The sequence below is a fragment of the Protopterus annectens genome, chromosome 10.part0, assembly GCF_019279795.1.
Source record: "Protopterus annectens isolate FY-2018-M chromosome 10.part0, PAN1.0, whole genome shotgun sequence".
NCBI classification, from domain to species: Eukaryota; Metazoa; Chordata; order Ceratodontiformes; family Protopteridae; genus Protopterus; species Protopterus annectens.
This window is the reverse complement of record NC_056744.1, coordinates 1,224,838,654-1,224,853,362: the sequence shown is the minus strand read 5'-3', so window position 1 is coordinate 1,224,853,362 and position 14,709 is coordinate 1,224,838,654. Positions and strand designations below refer to the sequence as shown.

The 14,709-nt window shown below is 44.1% G+C and overlaps 1 protein-coding gene across 1 annotated transcript in view; it reads right to left on the bottom strand.

The window, feature by feature from the left end:
• PRPF38A (pre-mRNA processing factor 38A) overlaps positions 1-14,709 on the bottom strand; it is a 437,126-nt gene that overhangs the window by 278,833 nt on the left and 143,584 nt on the right. The window contains exon 3 of the mRNA XM_044086853.1: positions 3,833-3,944. Within this exon, the coding sequence (XP_043942788.1) occupies positions 3,833-3,944 (112 nt within the window). The remainder of the gene's footprint in view (positions 1-3,832; positions 3,945-14,709) is intronic.

The following is a 14,709-nucleotide window of genomic DNA, read 5'->3' as shown; positions in this document are numbered from 1 at the left end:
ATGCGATACTGGAATTGTGTTGTGTGAGGTTACCTTCTCCTCCTGACTGGTTACACCAGTTTTGAGATGAGAGAGCTCAGCCTCCAGTTTGGCTATATGGTTGCATCTCTCACATATATTTGAACCTGTTTGGAGGAGGAGAGGGTTGTCCGTGCACATGAGACAGTTTTAACATTGCCTCAAAATTCCCAGATTCACCAGCTGGACTGGAGAGGAAACCATTGACTGACCTTTGGACATGCTAGAGTAATAAAGGGAACTGAATTAAAATGGACCAATAGGGGACAAGGTAATCGTAGATAGTATAAGAGTAAGTAGTGCTTATGGTTTTATTAGTGCTAACTTGTAGAATTACTTATTTGGACCAGTGAGGGGCCTTAGAATGAGAATATGGTGTTTAATTTGACAGATAGAGCAGTTCTAAGGGAAAAAGTGAAGAGCAGACTTTGTGGAGCCAGGAATACTTTAAACCCAATTAGGCAGTGCTGTCCGATGTTGTGCTATGCGCAAAAACATGCAAAACCGCGCAAAAGAGGGTTTTAAGAGAGGGAGATCAAGGAGTTAGGAATTGACCCAAAATGTCCAATAAAACTACAGTTTCAAGGCAGTAACCACTCCCACAGGGGCAGGCAGGCTGCTCAATGTTTATCACTGCCACTGATGAACACAGAGACTTCCCTTTAGCCCAAGCAAACAATGGCCTCCAAGAAACTTACAAACAGTTCAGAACAGCAAATCTGTAACTCAACTTTTTTAAATCTCAGAAAAGTGGGAAAAAAGCAAGACTTTTTTTGTTTTTTTTAAGGAAAGCAGAGGTTCACAAGTATCAACAAGTTAGAACAGTGCAGTAAATGACCCCACACTTGAGTGCTAGGCCAGAGACAGATAAAATGCAAGTTTTAAGAAAAAACGATTTTAAAAATAAGTGCAGGCAGGAAATTCAGTAATCAGCTCTAGGTTGTGTTCTAAATACAGTTACCAACACAGACATTAAGTTCAACAAGCCAGAAAATGCTCAAAAGTAGGTGGCAATGCAGAAAAACTTAACAAATAATCTGAATCAAAATACTTAAAATCTCAAAAGTGGCTCTTTTCTTCTCTCAGCGTTTTCTCCTCTTGGTGGGTGCTTCACCAACAGCAAACAAGTCCAAAAAGATGCCAAAACCACGAGACAATCGGGTTTTAAGAGAGGGAGATCAAGGAGTTAGGAATTGACCCAAAATGGCCAATAAAACTACAGTTTCAAGGCAGTAACCACTCCCACAGGGGCAGGCAGGCTGCTCAATGTTCATCACTGCCACTGATGAACACAGAAACTTCCCTTTAGCCCAAGCAAACAATGGCCTCCAAGAAACTTACAAACAGTTCAGAACAGCAAATCTGTAACTCAACTTTTTTAAATCTCAGAAAAGTGGGAAAATAGCAAGATTTTTTTTTGTTTTTTTTTAAGGAAAGCAGAGGAGTCCTTGTAAGAAATTTTGCTTACTACACTCGCACTTACTGGGTGTCAGCTGGGAGGGGTAATAATTAGTACACAGACAAAAGGTTAGAAAGGATCCCCAACAGTGCACTTATCTGAACCCAGCAAATAAAAATACAGTACAAAAACGACCAAATGGTAACAGTCAGGTGCAATGATCTGTATTCAGGCTGGCATCAAGACAGTGCGGAAGATCAAGCACATCTGTTAATATACCCCTACAAGCTGAGGTCATCATTTGGATGTATGCCCTCAGAAGGTAAAGCTTTGGTACACCAGCTGGATGTCAGCAGACAAGAACCCATCTGTTATGGAAACTGCAGAAGTGGATTTCAGCCAGGACGCCATACGTTTCTTAATTCCCATCTAACTTATTTCAGTAAAGAGTTCTTCAATGGTTAAATTCCCTCCAATTATGATGTGATCCAGTTCTGCCATTTTAATGGAGCTGATATGGATGAATTTAGGGCACTAGTGGAAGTAGATGCAACCCTGGATGTTGCAGACATTAAAGATGTGGATGGAACTTAATTCATACTCCAGAGCATGTACACTACTTTCTTTTTAAGCATCATCCTAAATTAGGTGACATACAAGGAAAGAACTATGGCTTCAGCAATAATGGAGGACAAAGCACCTCACAGCAGGTAATTAAACTGGCTGCCCATTATTAGGCAAATGATTTTAAATACCTCCTGTAAGGAGGCATGGTTCCTGTTGAGATCAATCTTATCTGCATCTATATGCCTTGATCAACTCTATCAAGCCTGCATGCAACATTTTCTGCACAGGAATGTTCATGGCTAGTTTTTTTCCAATAAAGCATCATTTTTAACTGAATGGTCCTCCAATAAAACTTAAATGGACAACCTCTGAAGGTTACGCAACTCAATTAGCAACTGTCTAAATTCTATCCAGTTTTACTTACAGAAACTTTTGAAGGAGGTGGGTGAACTCAGTCCACTTGTAATCTGGAACAATGTCCCTATAGACAGGTAGTTGTATCGACATAATTGTTCTAGACATCTATTTCATTACTGTGCATTCATTAACAGACACTAAGAATCCTGAGACTCTGAAGGTCTTTGTGACTTACCTCATCACAAACCATGCCTGGATGCCACCATTTCAGATAACTACAGGACCATTTAAAATCTTCCCTTTTTTGGTTAAATTCTGAGAAGGTGGTGGCTTCGCAGTTAAAGGATAACCTGACTAGTGATAGCTTGCTGGATCCCCTTCAGCTTAACTTTAGGATTTACTATAGCACTGAGATAGACCTCATTAAGTCTGTGATCTCCACAGATAAATAAACTTTGTTGCATTCTGGGTTTAATCAAGCTCAGTGGCATTTAATTCTATGGATCATGGGACCCCTCTTTCATTGCTTGCAGACCCAGTAATGACTCTGTGGCAAGGTTCAATCTCCGTTCTCCTTGAATTTATAAGGCAGATCATACAGAATGATCTTTGGAATTAATTACTTTAAGGATCAAGCTTAGTCTTGCGGTGTACCTTATGGCTCTGAGCATGAACTGCTTTTACTCAATATCTGTATATGGCATATAGGACACTTCATACAGACAGTTATGCTGATGGCACTGTCTTCTTTTGGACTCTAAAAAGGACTACTGTCAGTGCTGTAGAAGCCTACCAGAAAGAATCTAATCTGGACTAAAATCTAGTTGTAACTGAACCTATCTAAAACTGGTCTTAACTGTTCAGGCATCTGTGTATGGGCACATAACTTTATCATGTGTTGTTCCATATTTTTGCTAATTTACAAGACACTGTGCACAGACAGGAAGTGTGACCTTGAAACTTATGGAACTGTGTAACTTCATGTATTTGTGCTGGCTGGCTATTTCCAGCTGAAAATAAACCTCTAGATCAGACACCACTTGTCAAGTCCATTTTTTTTCTACTTAACCTATGGCTAGTACAATGGCACAGCGAGTAGCACTCTTCACACAAGAGGATCTTTGGTTTGGTCCCTGGCTGGGGTGCTCCTGTGCAAGGGATGCACATCTTCCCCAAGTTCATGTGGGTTTTCTCAGAATGGGCCAGTTTCCTCCCACATACCACAAACATGCTGTAGATAGACTTGCAACGCCTAATTGTCCACTGGGGGGGGGGGGGGGTGTTTGTGATAGGGAAGAATGGTTTGGCAATCTACTTCATCCACTCCATATTGATCTTGTAAATTCAGTAGCGGGCAGAGTGGTCTCTACACAAGTCTTATGCAACTCAACAACATTGGATGGATGTTGGATTCTTGTCCACAATGTTTGTTACATTTTCAAATATTTAGTATACAAACTTGGCAGACATTACCTATCATTTGTCACATACCTGCAATCTAGGTAGGATGATGTCACAACAACGTTCATCGTGGAGCAGTAGATCAATAAACTCATCTACGTGCATCAGCTCAAATTCTGCAAAAATAAACACCTCCATTAACCTAAATATTGTTATACAACTACTTACACCATCAAAAAGCAATTCTGTGACACTACTGTAGCACAGAAAGTGAGTCAGCAAAATCAGCTATCAACAACATACCACCCCCATTAGCCTGACGAACCTGGTCTGCAAGGCCATGGAACGTATCATTTTGGAGCTTATAAACAAAAACATAGGTAACCTCCAAACCCTGGACCCCACTCAGTTTGGGTTTGTAAAAGGTAGATCGTGTCTACTAAACCTGACTAACGTCTTTGAAGTTGTCACTAGAGCCATAGATGAGGGCAAGGTAGTGCACACAGCCTATCTTGGCCGTACCATCCCCCACTCTGGAATTATAGATAAACTCACTAAACTGGGCATAAATCCCTATGTCACAAGATGGGTGGCCAACTGGCTCACTGACAGAACCACACTGTAAAAGTAGCAGACTCCAAGTCCGACTTCAGACCAGTGACGAGTGGAGTACCACAGGGATCGGTCCTGGGTCCTCTCCTGTTTGGCATCTACTTCTCTGAAGTGCAGGTCAACACAGAAGGTCTTTGGATAAAGTTTGCAGATGGCTGCAAACTGGGAGCCATAACAGAATCACCTAATAATGCAGACATTCTACAAAAGGGCCTCACAGAAACAGATGCTTGGTGTCAAAAGCATGGCCTCAAGCTCAATGCCAAGAAGTGCATAGTCATCCCCTTTGGGAAAAACTCGGTACCCTTGAACTACCACATAGGCATAAGCTCACTAAACACTGAAAGTGTGATAAGACATCTCGGGACACAGGTGGACAGTAGTCTCTTCTTTGATAACCACATCACCACAGTAGTCAGGAAATCCTTCTATGTGGCACACCTCATCACAAAAGGGTTCTCCTCTAGAAAAAAAAAGGAGATGATTGTTCGTCTCTACTCATCCCTCATCAGACCAATTATAGAGTGCAATGCCCAGTTTGGCATGTATCTCAAGACACCAATTGGAAAGGCCACAGAAATGCCTCACTAAGAGGATTACTGGCCTCAAACAGATGCCATACCCAGACAATCTCAAAAAAGTCCAGCTCTACTCCAGCGCATATCGCCTACTCAGAGGCTATCTCTGCCTAACATACAAAGCTATGACAAACCCAGAGTTGCTGGACATGGTACACAAAGAAATCCCAATCTCTCTGAACTACATGCTCCAGGGACCTAAACCTGGTAATCACAATAAACAGAACATGCTAAAGGGATAGATTCCTGTCCTAGAGAGTTCCCATACTCTGGAACAAACTACCCATTCATGTCAAGCAATGCTCCTTATTGGCCGTCTAAGAATAATCTTGACGACTGGATGGGAAATAGAAAATTCACCCCAGGGATCATTTCTACGGCACTGCTTGACAGGGGCACATGAAAATAATTTTCTTGGGTGGCGAAAGCCAGGGAACCTTTTTGGATAGGCTTATATAGGCCCCAGGGCCAATAGCCTAGTACCTATCTATGAACCTATAATGCTGAGGCAAATAACGGTATTACAAATGACACGGCAAAATAAACACAACCTGTTTTATGTGTTCCCCATCCCTAAATTTAATTTATCCATATTATGTTAAAAATCAGGCTAAACATAAAGCTCAGATGGACCAGAAATTATTTCAAAAGTTTTAACAGCAATTTTTTTTAAACTGACTGGCAACACCAGACCAGATGCATAAATATTAATGACCAAATCGATCAATAAACAAGTATTTTAAAAAAAAATTGCAATGATATCCACTTACACTTAAATGAAAACCATTAAATAAACTTGTAAAAAACCACGAGAATAAAACACATCATCTTCTTCCATTAAAACAGCAGTCTAAGAAGTCACTTTAAGATAGGATATTATGTCTTCAACATACATGATGGTTATGATTAGAAACCTAATCATAATCCTTTATAGGTAAGCATTAATCAGAATTAACTCAAAGTTCACCACCGATAAAGCTGCAGAAAATATTTCAACTTGTAATTTTATAAAGTTTTAATCTTCTCTGGACCAATAAAAGCACCTAAAGAAATTTTAAAAGGCAATGCTTAACCTATACACTAATGGTACATCCCACTGCAGTTAACCGTAATAACTAGTGACAAGACAAGTGCCTATTCACAAAGAAAAAAGTTATGTACTCACCATAACGTTCCATCTGAGTTGTTGCTCTTCATTTGTCTTCAACCTGTGGGTACAAGGATCTGGCACGGATCCGACTCAGCCGCCTACCCAGCATCTGGTCAGAGCTCCAAGCTTCTTCCCTACCCATAATGCCATCTCCTTCCTCCCTTCAGATAGAGTTTGCTGCCTAACTTAGCAGCCCACCCTGACCCAAAAAAACTTTGTTCCATGACAAAAATCTCCATAAGCAAGAAAAGGTGAACAAGATGCATTCCTGTGGTGACCATATCCTCTACGAGCCAGACCACCACAAGGGGGAAGGAGGGAGGGATGGTTGAAGACAAATGAAGAGCAACAACTTAGATGGAACATTATGGTGAGTACATAACTTCTTTATCTGAAGTTGTTGTCTTCAACCTGTGGGACGCAGAGTCCCCAGCTACTAAACACATGGGAGGCCCTTATGGAAGGATATTCTCAACTGTCTATGCACATCTAGCAAATGCAATTTGTACTCTCCCTTATTTTGAAAATTTGGGAAGAAAACCGGGAGATTAATCGCCTAATTAATATTTGACTCTGAAGCTACTTTGGGAAGAAAGGAGGATTAGTGCGCAAGGACACCCTGTCCTTATGAAATATCAAATAAGGAGACTTGATCGACACTGCTAGAAGCTCCAAAACCCTTCTGGCAGATGTAATAGCTACCAAGAAAGCAGTCTTCCAGGACAGAAACTAAGTCCACCTAGGCTGGAGACTCAAAGGGGGGCAAGACCAGAGTTTACACAACTAATGCAAGATCCCAAGGAGCCATTGGGTCCTTAACCGGTGGCTGAAGTAGAAAGGTGCCTTTTGAAAAAGCTTTATAAAGCTTAGAAGAAGCTAGAGGAGCCATGTTGTCGCCTAAATGAAAGTTAGACATAACTGCCAGTTGGACCTTGACAGTAGAAGAACTGGCATCTTGCTGAAAGATGCTTGCTAAAAATTCTAAAACCACTGGAACTGGGGCAGTGAAGGGGTCTAGGTCATGCTGCGAAGCCCAGATAGAAAAAAGCTTCCACTTGCTGGAATAAACCTTCCTGGTAGAAGACGTATGAGCCTCAACCAAAATCATTTTGACCGGTGAAGATAACCTGGGAGTCCTGATTATCATGGGAACTGGAGCAGCCAAGTGGTGAGCTTCAGACTGACCAGGTGTGGATGAGGAATCCCTGAAGGATGAGAGATGAGATCTGGAGCCGGATCTAACATCCATGGTGGACCCACAAGTTGAGACCACAGAGAGGGGAACCAGACTTGGCGAGGCCAGAATGGGGCAATGAGGATGACTAAGCTCCCCACTGTGAGCTTTCTGAAGAAATTTTGGTATTAAGGGCAGAGGAAGATAAGCATACAGAAGACCGGGGGGCCAAGTATGAATCAGAGGGTCTCTGGGGGCTTCCCTTGGTTGGGGGTGCAGAGCGAAAAACCTGCTGCACTTCGCGTTGGAAGAAGAGGCGAAGAGATCGCAGGAAGGCTGACCCCACTTGAGAAAGATCTGTTCTGCTACTGACGGATTCGGAGACCAGTCATAGGGTATCAGAATAGAACTGTTGAGCCTGTCTGCTGTAATGCTGGACATCCCTGGAATGTGCGTTGCCAACAGAAAATGGCCAGTGGAGATCACCTACTTCCACACTCTTATAACTTCGCGACACAGGGAATAAGACCTGGTTCCCCAGTTTGCTGCTGTACCAGACCATGGATATATTGTTTGTCTGGATTGCAATCATCCCTAGGGGGAAGATGGACATGGAGAGCCTACAACACTAGAAGCACCGCCCTCATTTCCAGGATGTTGATATGGAATTGAGTCTCATAGGGGGACCACATGCCTTGGACCAATTTTCCTTGAATAGTGCCCCCCCCCACACCCTAGTAGGGAGGTGTTCATGGTCACTGTGGCCGAGGGGGAAGGTGGAAGAAAGGGAGGACCCCAGAGGAAGTCCAGGGAATGAATACACCACAGAAAAGAGTCCCTGCACACCTGAGACTAACAGGGTAAGACAACGGAACATCTAACATGGACCATAGAACCGCAAGGGGTCCAATGATGTACCCGCATGTGAAACCGGGCTGTGGGTAAAGAGTGATCGTGGCCACCATGGACCCAACACTCAATACTACTTCTGCTGTCAGTGGCTGAGCTTGAAAAATAGAGAGGACATGTAGCTTCAGGGACTGGACCTTCTCTGAGGTTAGAAAGACCTTGGTTTGAATCATGTCCAAACGAGCTCCAATGAAGTCTAACATTTGAACTGGAGCCAGTAATGGATTTGCTGAGATTGATGGTTATGCCCAGCTGTTGGGCTAAGTGAAGTAGGGAATCACTTGCTTGGCAGAGTTGATGCCTGGAAGTGGCAGCATAGAGCCAATTGTCCAGGTAGGGGAAAACATTGAATCCCTGTAGTTTCAGCTGAGCCACTACCACTGCCATCACTTTGGTAAACACCCTAGGGGTTGTGGTGAGACCAAAGGGGAGTGCTCTGAAATGGTAATGACTAGCTCCCAGCCTGAAGTGGAGGAACCTCCGAGAGCACCTGTCCATTTTGATGTGGTAGAATGCATCCTGGAGGTCACTCGAGCAAATCCAATCGCTCTCCTGCAGAAATAGCAGGATAGATTGAAGAGTGACCATCCAGAATTTCATCTTGGCAACTTACAGGTTTAAGATGGAAAGATCCAGAATGGGTCTTAAAGTCCCCAGTCTTCTTTGGTACCAAAACGAACATGGAATAAATGCCTAATCCAGTCTGGTCTGGGGGGGGGGGGGCGGGACAGGGTGGATTACTCACTTTCTTAGCAGCTTTGCAATTTCCAGTGCTGCTTACTCCCTTTGCATGGGTGAAATGTCCGGGAGGTGTCTGAATGGAAGAGGTGACTGGTTGAAAGAAATTGAATAGTCTCTGGATATAATTTACAACACCCAATGATCATCCGTGATGGACTCCCAGGCTGTTGGGTGTAGAGACAGACGTCTCTCAAATGCCTCTAGAGCCGGGAAACCCTTCAGGGTTACTGCACAGGTCTGAGAAAGGCTCTCGAGACCCTTTATTCCTTGGACCCCCCCCTCTGCCTCTATGGCAGCGTCTATCAAATCCTCCTCTGGAGGAAGGGTAGCACTGAGTGTCCTGTGGGTAGCTCTGAGATTTCCAGAAACATCTTCTTGGCCCCCCGCTGATTCCTTGAAAAGGTTTGTTGAGGGGCCGAAAAGCAGATCCTGATGGCAGTCTTCCCATCTTTCTCACTCTGGACTAGAGTGTCACGTACCAACTTTCCAAAAAAGAGTGGAACTGTCTTACGGGGCCATTAGTAAACAACGCCTTAAAGGGCTCTGAGAAGGCACAAAGCCAGAGCCAGGCATGGCACCTGATGAAAATGCCTGTACTGGTAGTTCTAGCAGCACCCTCAGTTGCATGGGAGAGGAAACGCATAGAGATTTTCGAAATAGCAGTGGGGGGGGGGCATTCGACAGGAGAAAACTTTCTTGTCCACTGCCGGCATGAACCCAGGGGTAGACTTAGCAACCACTCTGACCAGATCACACTAAAGCCTAATCACGTGTGCTAAGTAATTCGGCGCATGCACCGAAGACATCACTGAAGCATACAACCACTTCCCAAAACGGTCCATCATCCTGGACTCTCAGTCAGGTGAATTAACCATAGAGTTCTCCTGTGCGAGCTCCTTCTTAGTGGCTGCTGCCACCACCATGGCATCAACCCTTGGTCTAGCAGGTCCCCATCTGTAGAGGCACTCAAGATCTTGTCCGGGTGTTTGGGGATTGGCTCCACCATGTCTGGCCCATTCCACGCCAGAGATGTTATAAGATCCACTAGTGGATCTGCAGAAGGGGACACCCAGCAAGTAGGAGAGTCCTGCGCCAAATGCCTCCAGGAAAACCAATTCATCAGAGTTGGGTTTTTAGGCAGACCACCCCCCACAATGGCAAAGGATTTCCATGATGTTTAAAGGAAACATCCTGGGGGGTGGGACCATGGGGAACCCTCCCTTCCTCCAAATCTGTGTCTTCTGTGAGGGACTCTGGTGGGAGTCCAAGTGCCTCCTTTTACACATACGCTTACGAGGCACCTCCTCAGTGGGGGTCTCTGGGGAGGACTCGCCAACATCTCGCTGTGCCCAAGCGAGAGCTCCCGGGGGCAAAGAGGCAGCAGGCTGTCCCTGAGGTGGCAGGATGGATGGATCCACACCAGAAACAGAGGCAGCAGAGGATAACTCCAAAGATGAGATAGTCAAGGGTCTCTAAGGGATCAAGAGGTCCCTCTCTCCACCACATTGAAAGTCGAAGGGGAAAGGACCTCCAGAGAAAGGCCTCCAAAAGGAGCAGTAACCCTCTGACTCAATGGGGGAGCCAGAGCTGAACCTCCAGGCACAGAGACCCCAAGGGGATGGCTCTGCTCCAAAAAACTCAAAGCCGGATCCAGTGCCGAGGCTATGACTTTGAGAGCTGGATGGATCCGAACTAGTCAGAGCTGACTTACTCAAGGCCATGGCTGGCATCGAGGTACAGTCAGGCCCCTTGACGCCAAGTGTCCTTGGATCGGAGGGCTCTGAAACCTGGGGTCAGATCAGAAAAGGAGTAATTGGCATGAAAGTGGACTGCATGCCCCCTGCTCCGGAGGGAGAGGAGGCAGGCAAGACTCCCTTGTATGTGGGTGCAGATAAATTTCCGCATCATGCTGTCCACCTCCCCTTCTGAGGCACCACAGGTGGATCTGGATGAGGAGACCGCCACTGGGCTAGAGGGGTGGTGAGGAGAGACCTGGGTCGGTGACCAGGTCTAAAGCTCCTCCAGCTCTGTCTGGGGAAAACAGAAGGGAACGGAGACGGGGACACTCCGTCCTCGGAGCCAAGCAGACCTTAGCTGGAGGACCCGTGGAGGAAGAGCAATCAGGGGACCGCTTCCTAGGCTCGTCCTTGGACTTTGCTGGCTTGTCCCCATCCCCGGACCTCTTGGCATGAGGTCGAGTCCCAGAGGCCAGAGCAGAGACAAAACAGGAAGCCTGGGTTGAAGAGGCTTAGGCCCCAGTGGTAGGAGGGGGAAGAAAGCCTGAGGATTAATTGGTTTCTCTTGTCCATCAATGCACAGGGATTGAACCCCATGCAGATGGAGCAGGAGGTCTTTAAATGAGCAAGGCATTCCATGCACAGAGTGTGGCCATCGGCTGGGCAGAACTTATGGCCACACACTGTATATTTGTTGAACCCTGGTTTTGGAGTCTCAGACATAGTAGGCAGCGATGAGAGGCCCAGCAACACACAGACAAATACACACTCAACAGAAAGGGAAGAGAGGGGCTTTTTTTTTGAAACAGACGCTAACACATGAGGTGGGGAGAGGGAAGGATAGAAAAGGGAACTTTAAAAGAAAGGATATGAAAAATTGAGAAAATACAACACTTCAGCAGCTCAGAGCAACAGATCATGATGCACACGAAGTGTGGCAAACTAGATATGGAGGGAGGAAGTAGACAGGGGCATTATGGGTAGGAGAGGAGCTCGGACCAGATGCTGGATATGCGGCCGAGTTGGATCAGTGTCAGATCTGGGAACCCTCAGGTTGAAAACAACTTCAAATACAGCATTTACACGAATGCTACTATATCTTCGGACAACAGTACACTTCTCCAAACATATGGTGCATGTGGTACTTCCTTTTCAAGGTGTGGTCATTTGCTTTTAGTACAATGAGAGTATACTGCCTATTAATATTAACAAAGGGAAGCAGGAACAGAGAGGACAGGCAACAAGTACTCACTATAATGCTGGATCTGAAAGTAGAATTGGTTGCAGGAACAGATCAGACTAATGCAACAGACAATTGGATCTCTCAGCACACAAAATTTTACCAGGCTATTAGAACTTCAGACACTAATTCCACAATTTACTTCATGACCAATCAAAAGAAAAGAAAGGCAATTAGGGGCAGAACCTTACTGCAGCTTTATGGCAAATGCCCATATCTTTTGTATCCTGCTCTGACTGCCAAAACTGAACAGAGAATTTCCAGCTTTGTTCTCATGGATGTATATACTCTAGGGGAACACTACCTTAAAAAGCTATGCCCCAAAAGGACAAAAAACTCACAAATCAACTTTTGCTTCACAAGGAGGTTCAGAAACAGCTAGGTAACAGTACATCAAATGTTGACCAAGAAAGCATTGTATAAAAAAAACAGTGAATACAGCTCCTGAAGAATGCGTTTTAACACAGCATTGCAGAGTTTTGCTATATTTTATTAACACCTGACAATGCAACTACAAAGTCACTTGGAAAGCTATCAGTTAACTTCTTATTCTTTAAAGAAACAGAGTTGATAATTTTTTTCTTATGAGCTTTGTCCCATATTCTGCATTTGCTGCTTATTTATATTCATATAATGAGCAAGATGCCCTCTTTTGTAAGACTACTGAGATAAGAAAACTACAGAAACGGATTTAAATTATTCTCCAGTCACCTTAGACATGAAGAAACGATTGGTACGAAGGGAAACTCTTTAAAACACCAGTTAATGAAGCAAAGCAGATAATGCTTACAAGTCAAAATGTTCCTAGCTTACTTCAGCTCCACTAAACGATCTTCCAATGCAATAAGAACAAAGATGGTGGGGGGTTCAGCAAGTTTCTCCAGCACAACAAACATGCCAAGGAGGGAATGGGTCAAAGTAATCAAGTACCAAACAGAAAAAAACACCTTACAAACTTTAAGGCTAGCTATGGGATTATTTTTTTAAACATCTTAATTACATAGGACATCTTAAAAATTGACCTGTGTACACAGAACAGTAACTGCAAGATTTCACTTGTCCGGCAATATATATAGGTCTTTGTTTTAAAATTTTCAGTCTCCAGCATTACATAAACTGCTCAATTTTCTGCCTTACGTTTCACTCCTCACAAACATACTTTAGTCTGCATGTACTGTTTCCACAAATTCTACTTATTTCTATATAGTTTTCTCTTTCCTTCTTCTAAAGATCCCTCTCCAGTTCCTTTACCTTCTTTACAGTATTAAACATTTCACTTATGGTTTAGATCTGGATTTCCATTTTGTAGCACTTTTTTTTTGGAAGCCAAAAGCATTACCCCGTAGTCCATGTCTATTCAATTCACATCATATATCCCAGCACAAAAGAATCATTTCCTTAATTATCTTCACCCAAAATAACAAGCGGCCTGCACAACTCTCTAATGCCTCCAGACAGAAGCAGTCAAGCAATATTGCTGCATATTCCTGAAGCAGAAATGCACACTTTGAATACCAGAAGAATCCCTTCCTCTGGGTACAAAACCTGCCTGAAAATGAAACTGGACTGTCTCTTCCAGCATCGATCACACTGGTGCTACTGAGAGCTCCAGTACAATTACATACGGCACTGGTGCCCTTGCAGTTTATCGTATAAATGCTTTGAAAGCCGAAGTTTGTCACCCACAGCACTCCATTTTACTCTGCTCTTCCACGTTTCAGGCACTTTATTAAATAACACGAGAGGACCAAGCAAAGGGAAAACTATGGCCAAAATGGTGTCTTATACAATCCTGTTAATCTCTGCCAGAAGTGCCATAACACAAATCTAGAATGCAGCCAGGATGGCAGGATCTGCACAATGGTGACCATCAGGTTCATTATATTAATGAGGTAGTGGCTTAGGTCTCAAGGTTTTTATTTCATTAGGCCATCCACCAGTTTCTCTAGCACATGGTACATTTTGTCAGCAAGTTCAGTCTGGAAATAGGGCATTCAAGTTAGGCAACTCAGCACCTGTATACAGACAGTGGTGGACACAAACGTGTTTTCTAAACATGTCCACTGACCAGAACTCTGCGGCTGGGATGTCAAGGTTCTGAGGCATGAGCCTTATTAATGGCTGCTGTAGAGATGATTTAATCAGTCTTAAGGTCTCCACTAAAACACACCATCCCTAGCAGGTTGATGTACACAGTCTTCTTTCTTGGTTCAAGGGCTAACGTACCTTGACTGGCCTATTTCACACTAGCAATGTCCTTCCAATTTATCAACCTTGGTGGGGAAGAATCCAGGACGACTGTGGGAAAAACCTAAAGGCCTTTGGCAGTCTCTGGACCCTCTGCAGGGGGAAGTGAATTAGTGCACTCCTCTTCATCCAAATCTTGTTATGGAGGAAAATGGGGCCCTTTTTTGCTATGGCTTTCCTTAGTCTTTTAGGAGAAGGTTCAGACTTTCAATAGAGACCCCTGTTAGGAAGGATCTCAGGGGAAGTTGCTGCACAAGTCCTACAGGCACAAAGGACTGCATTTTGGGATGCAGAGACACTAAACTTCAAAACTTCAGTGAATCTAAGGCATAGTGTATGGCGCTTTATGCGACTGCTGTCCTGCCTTTTATATAGGCAAGACAGAAAGGAAATTAAAGGAGCGCATATACGAACATAACTATGCAATTTCAAAAAAAGATCTCAATAATGCCCTTGCAAGGCACATAAGTGAACACCCCACTCACAGTTTTACATAGTAGACCACCGCATATAAGAAGTGGCCCATGGCAACTGCTTTTAGAAGTAGATGAATTAATGTGGCAGCTTAGGACTATTGCTC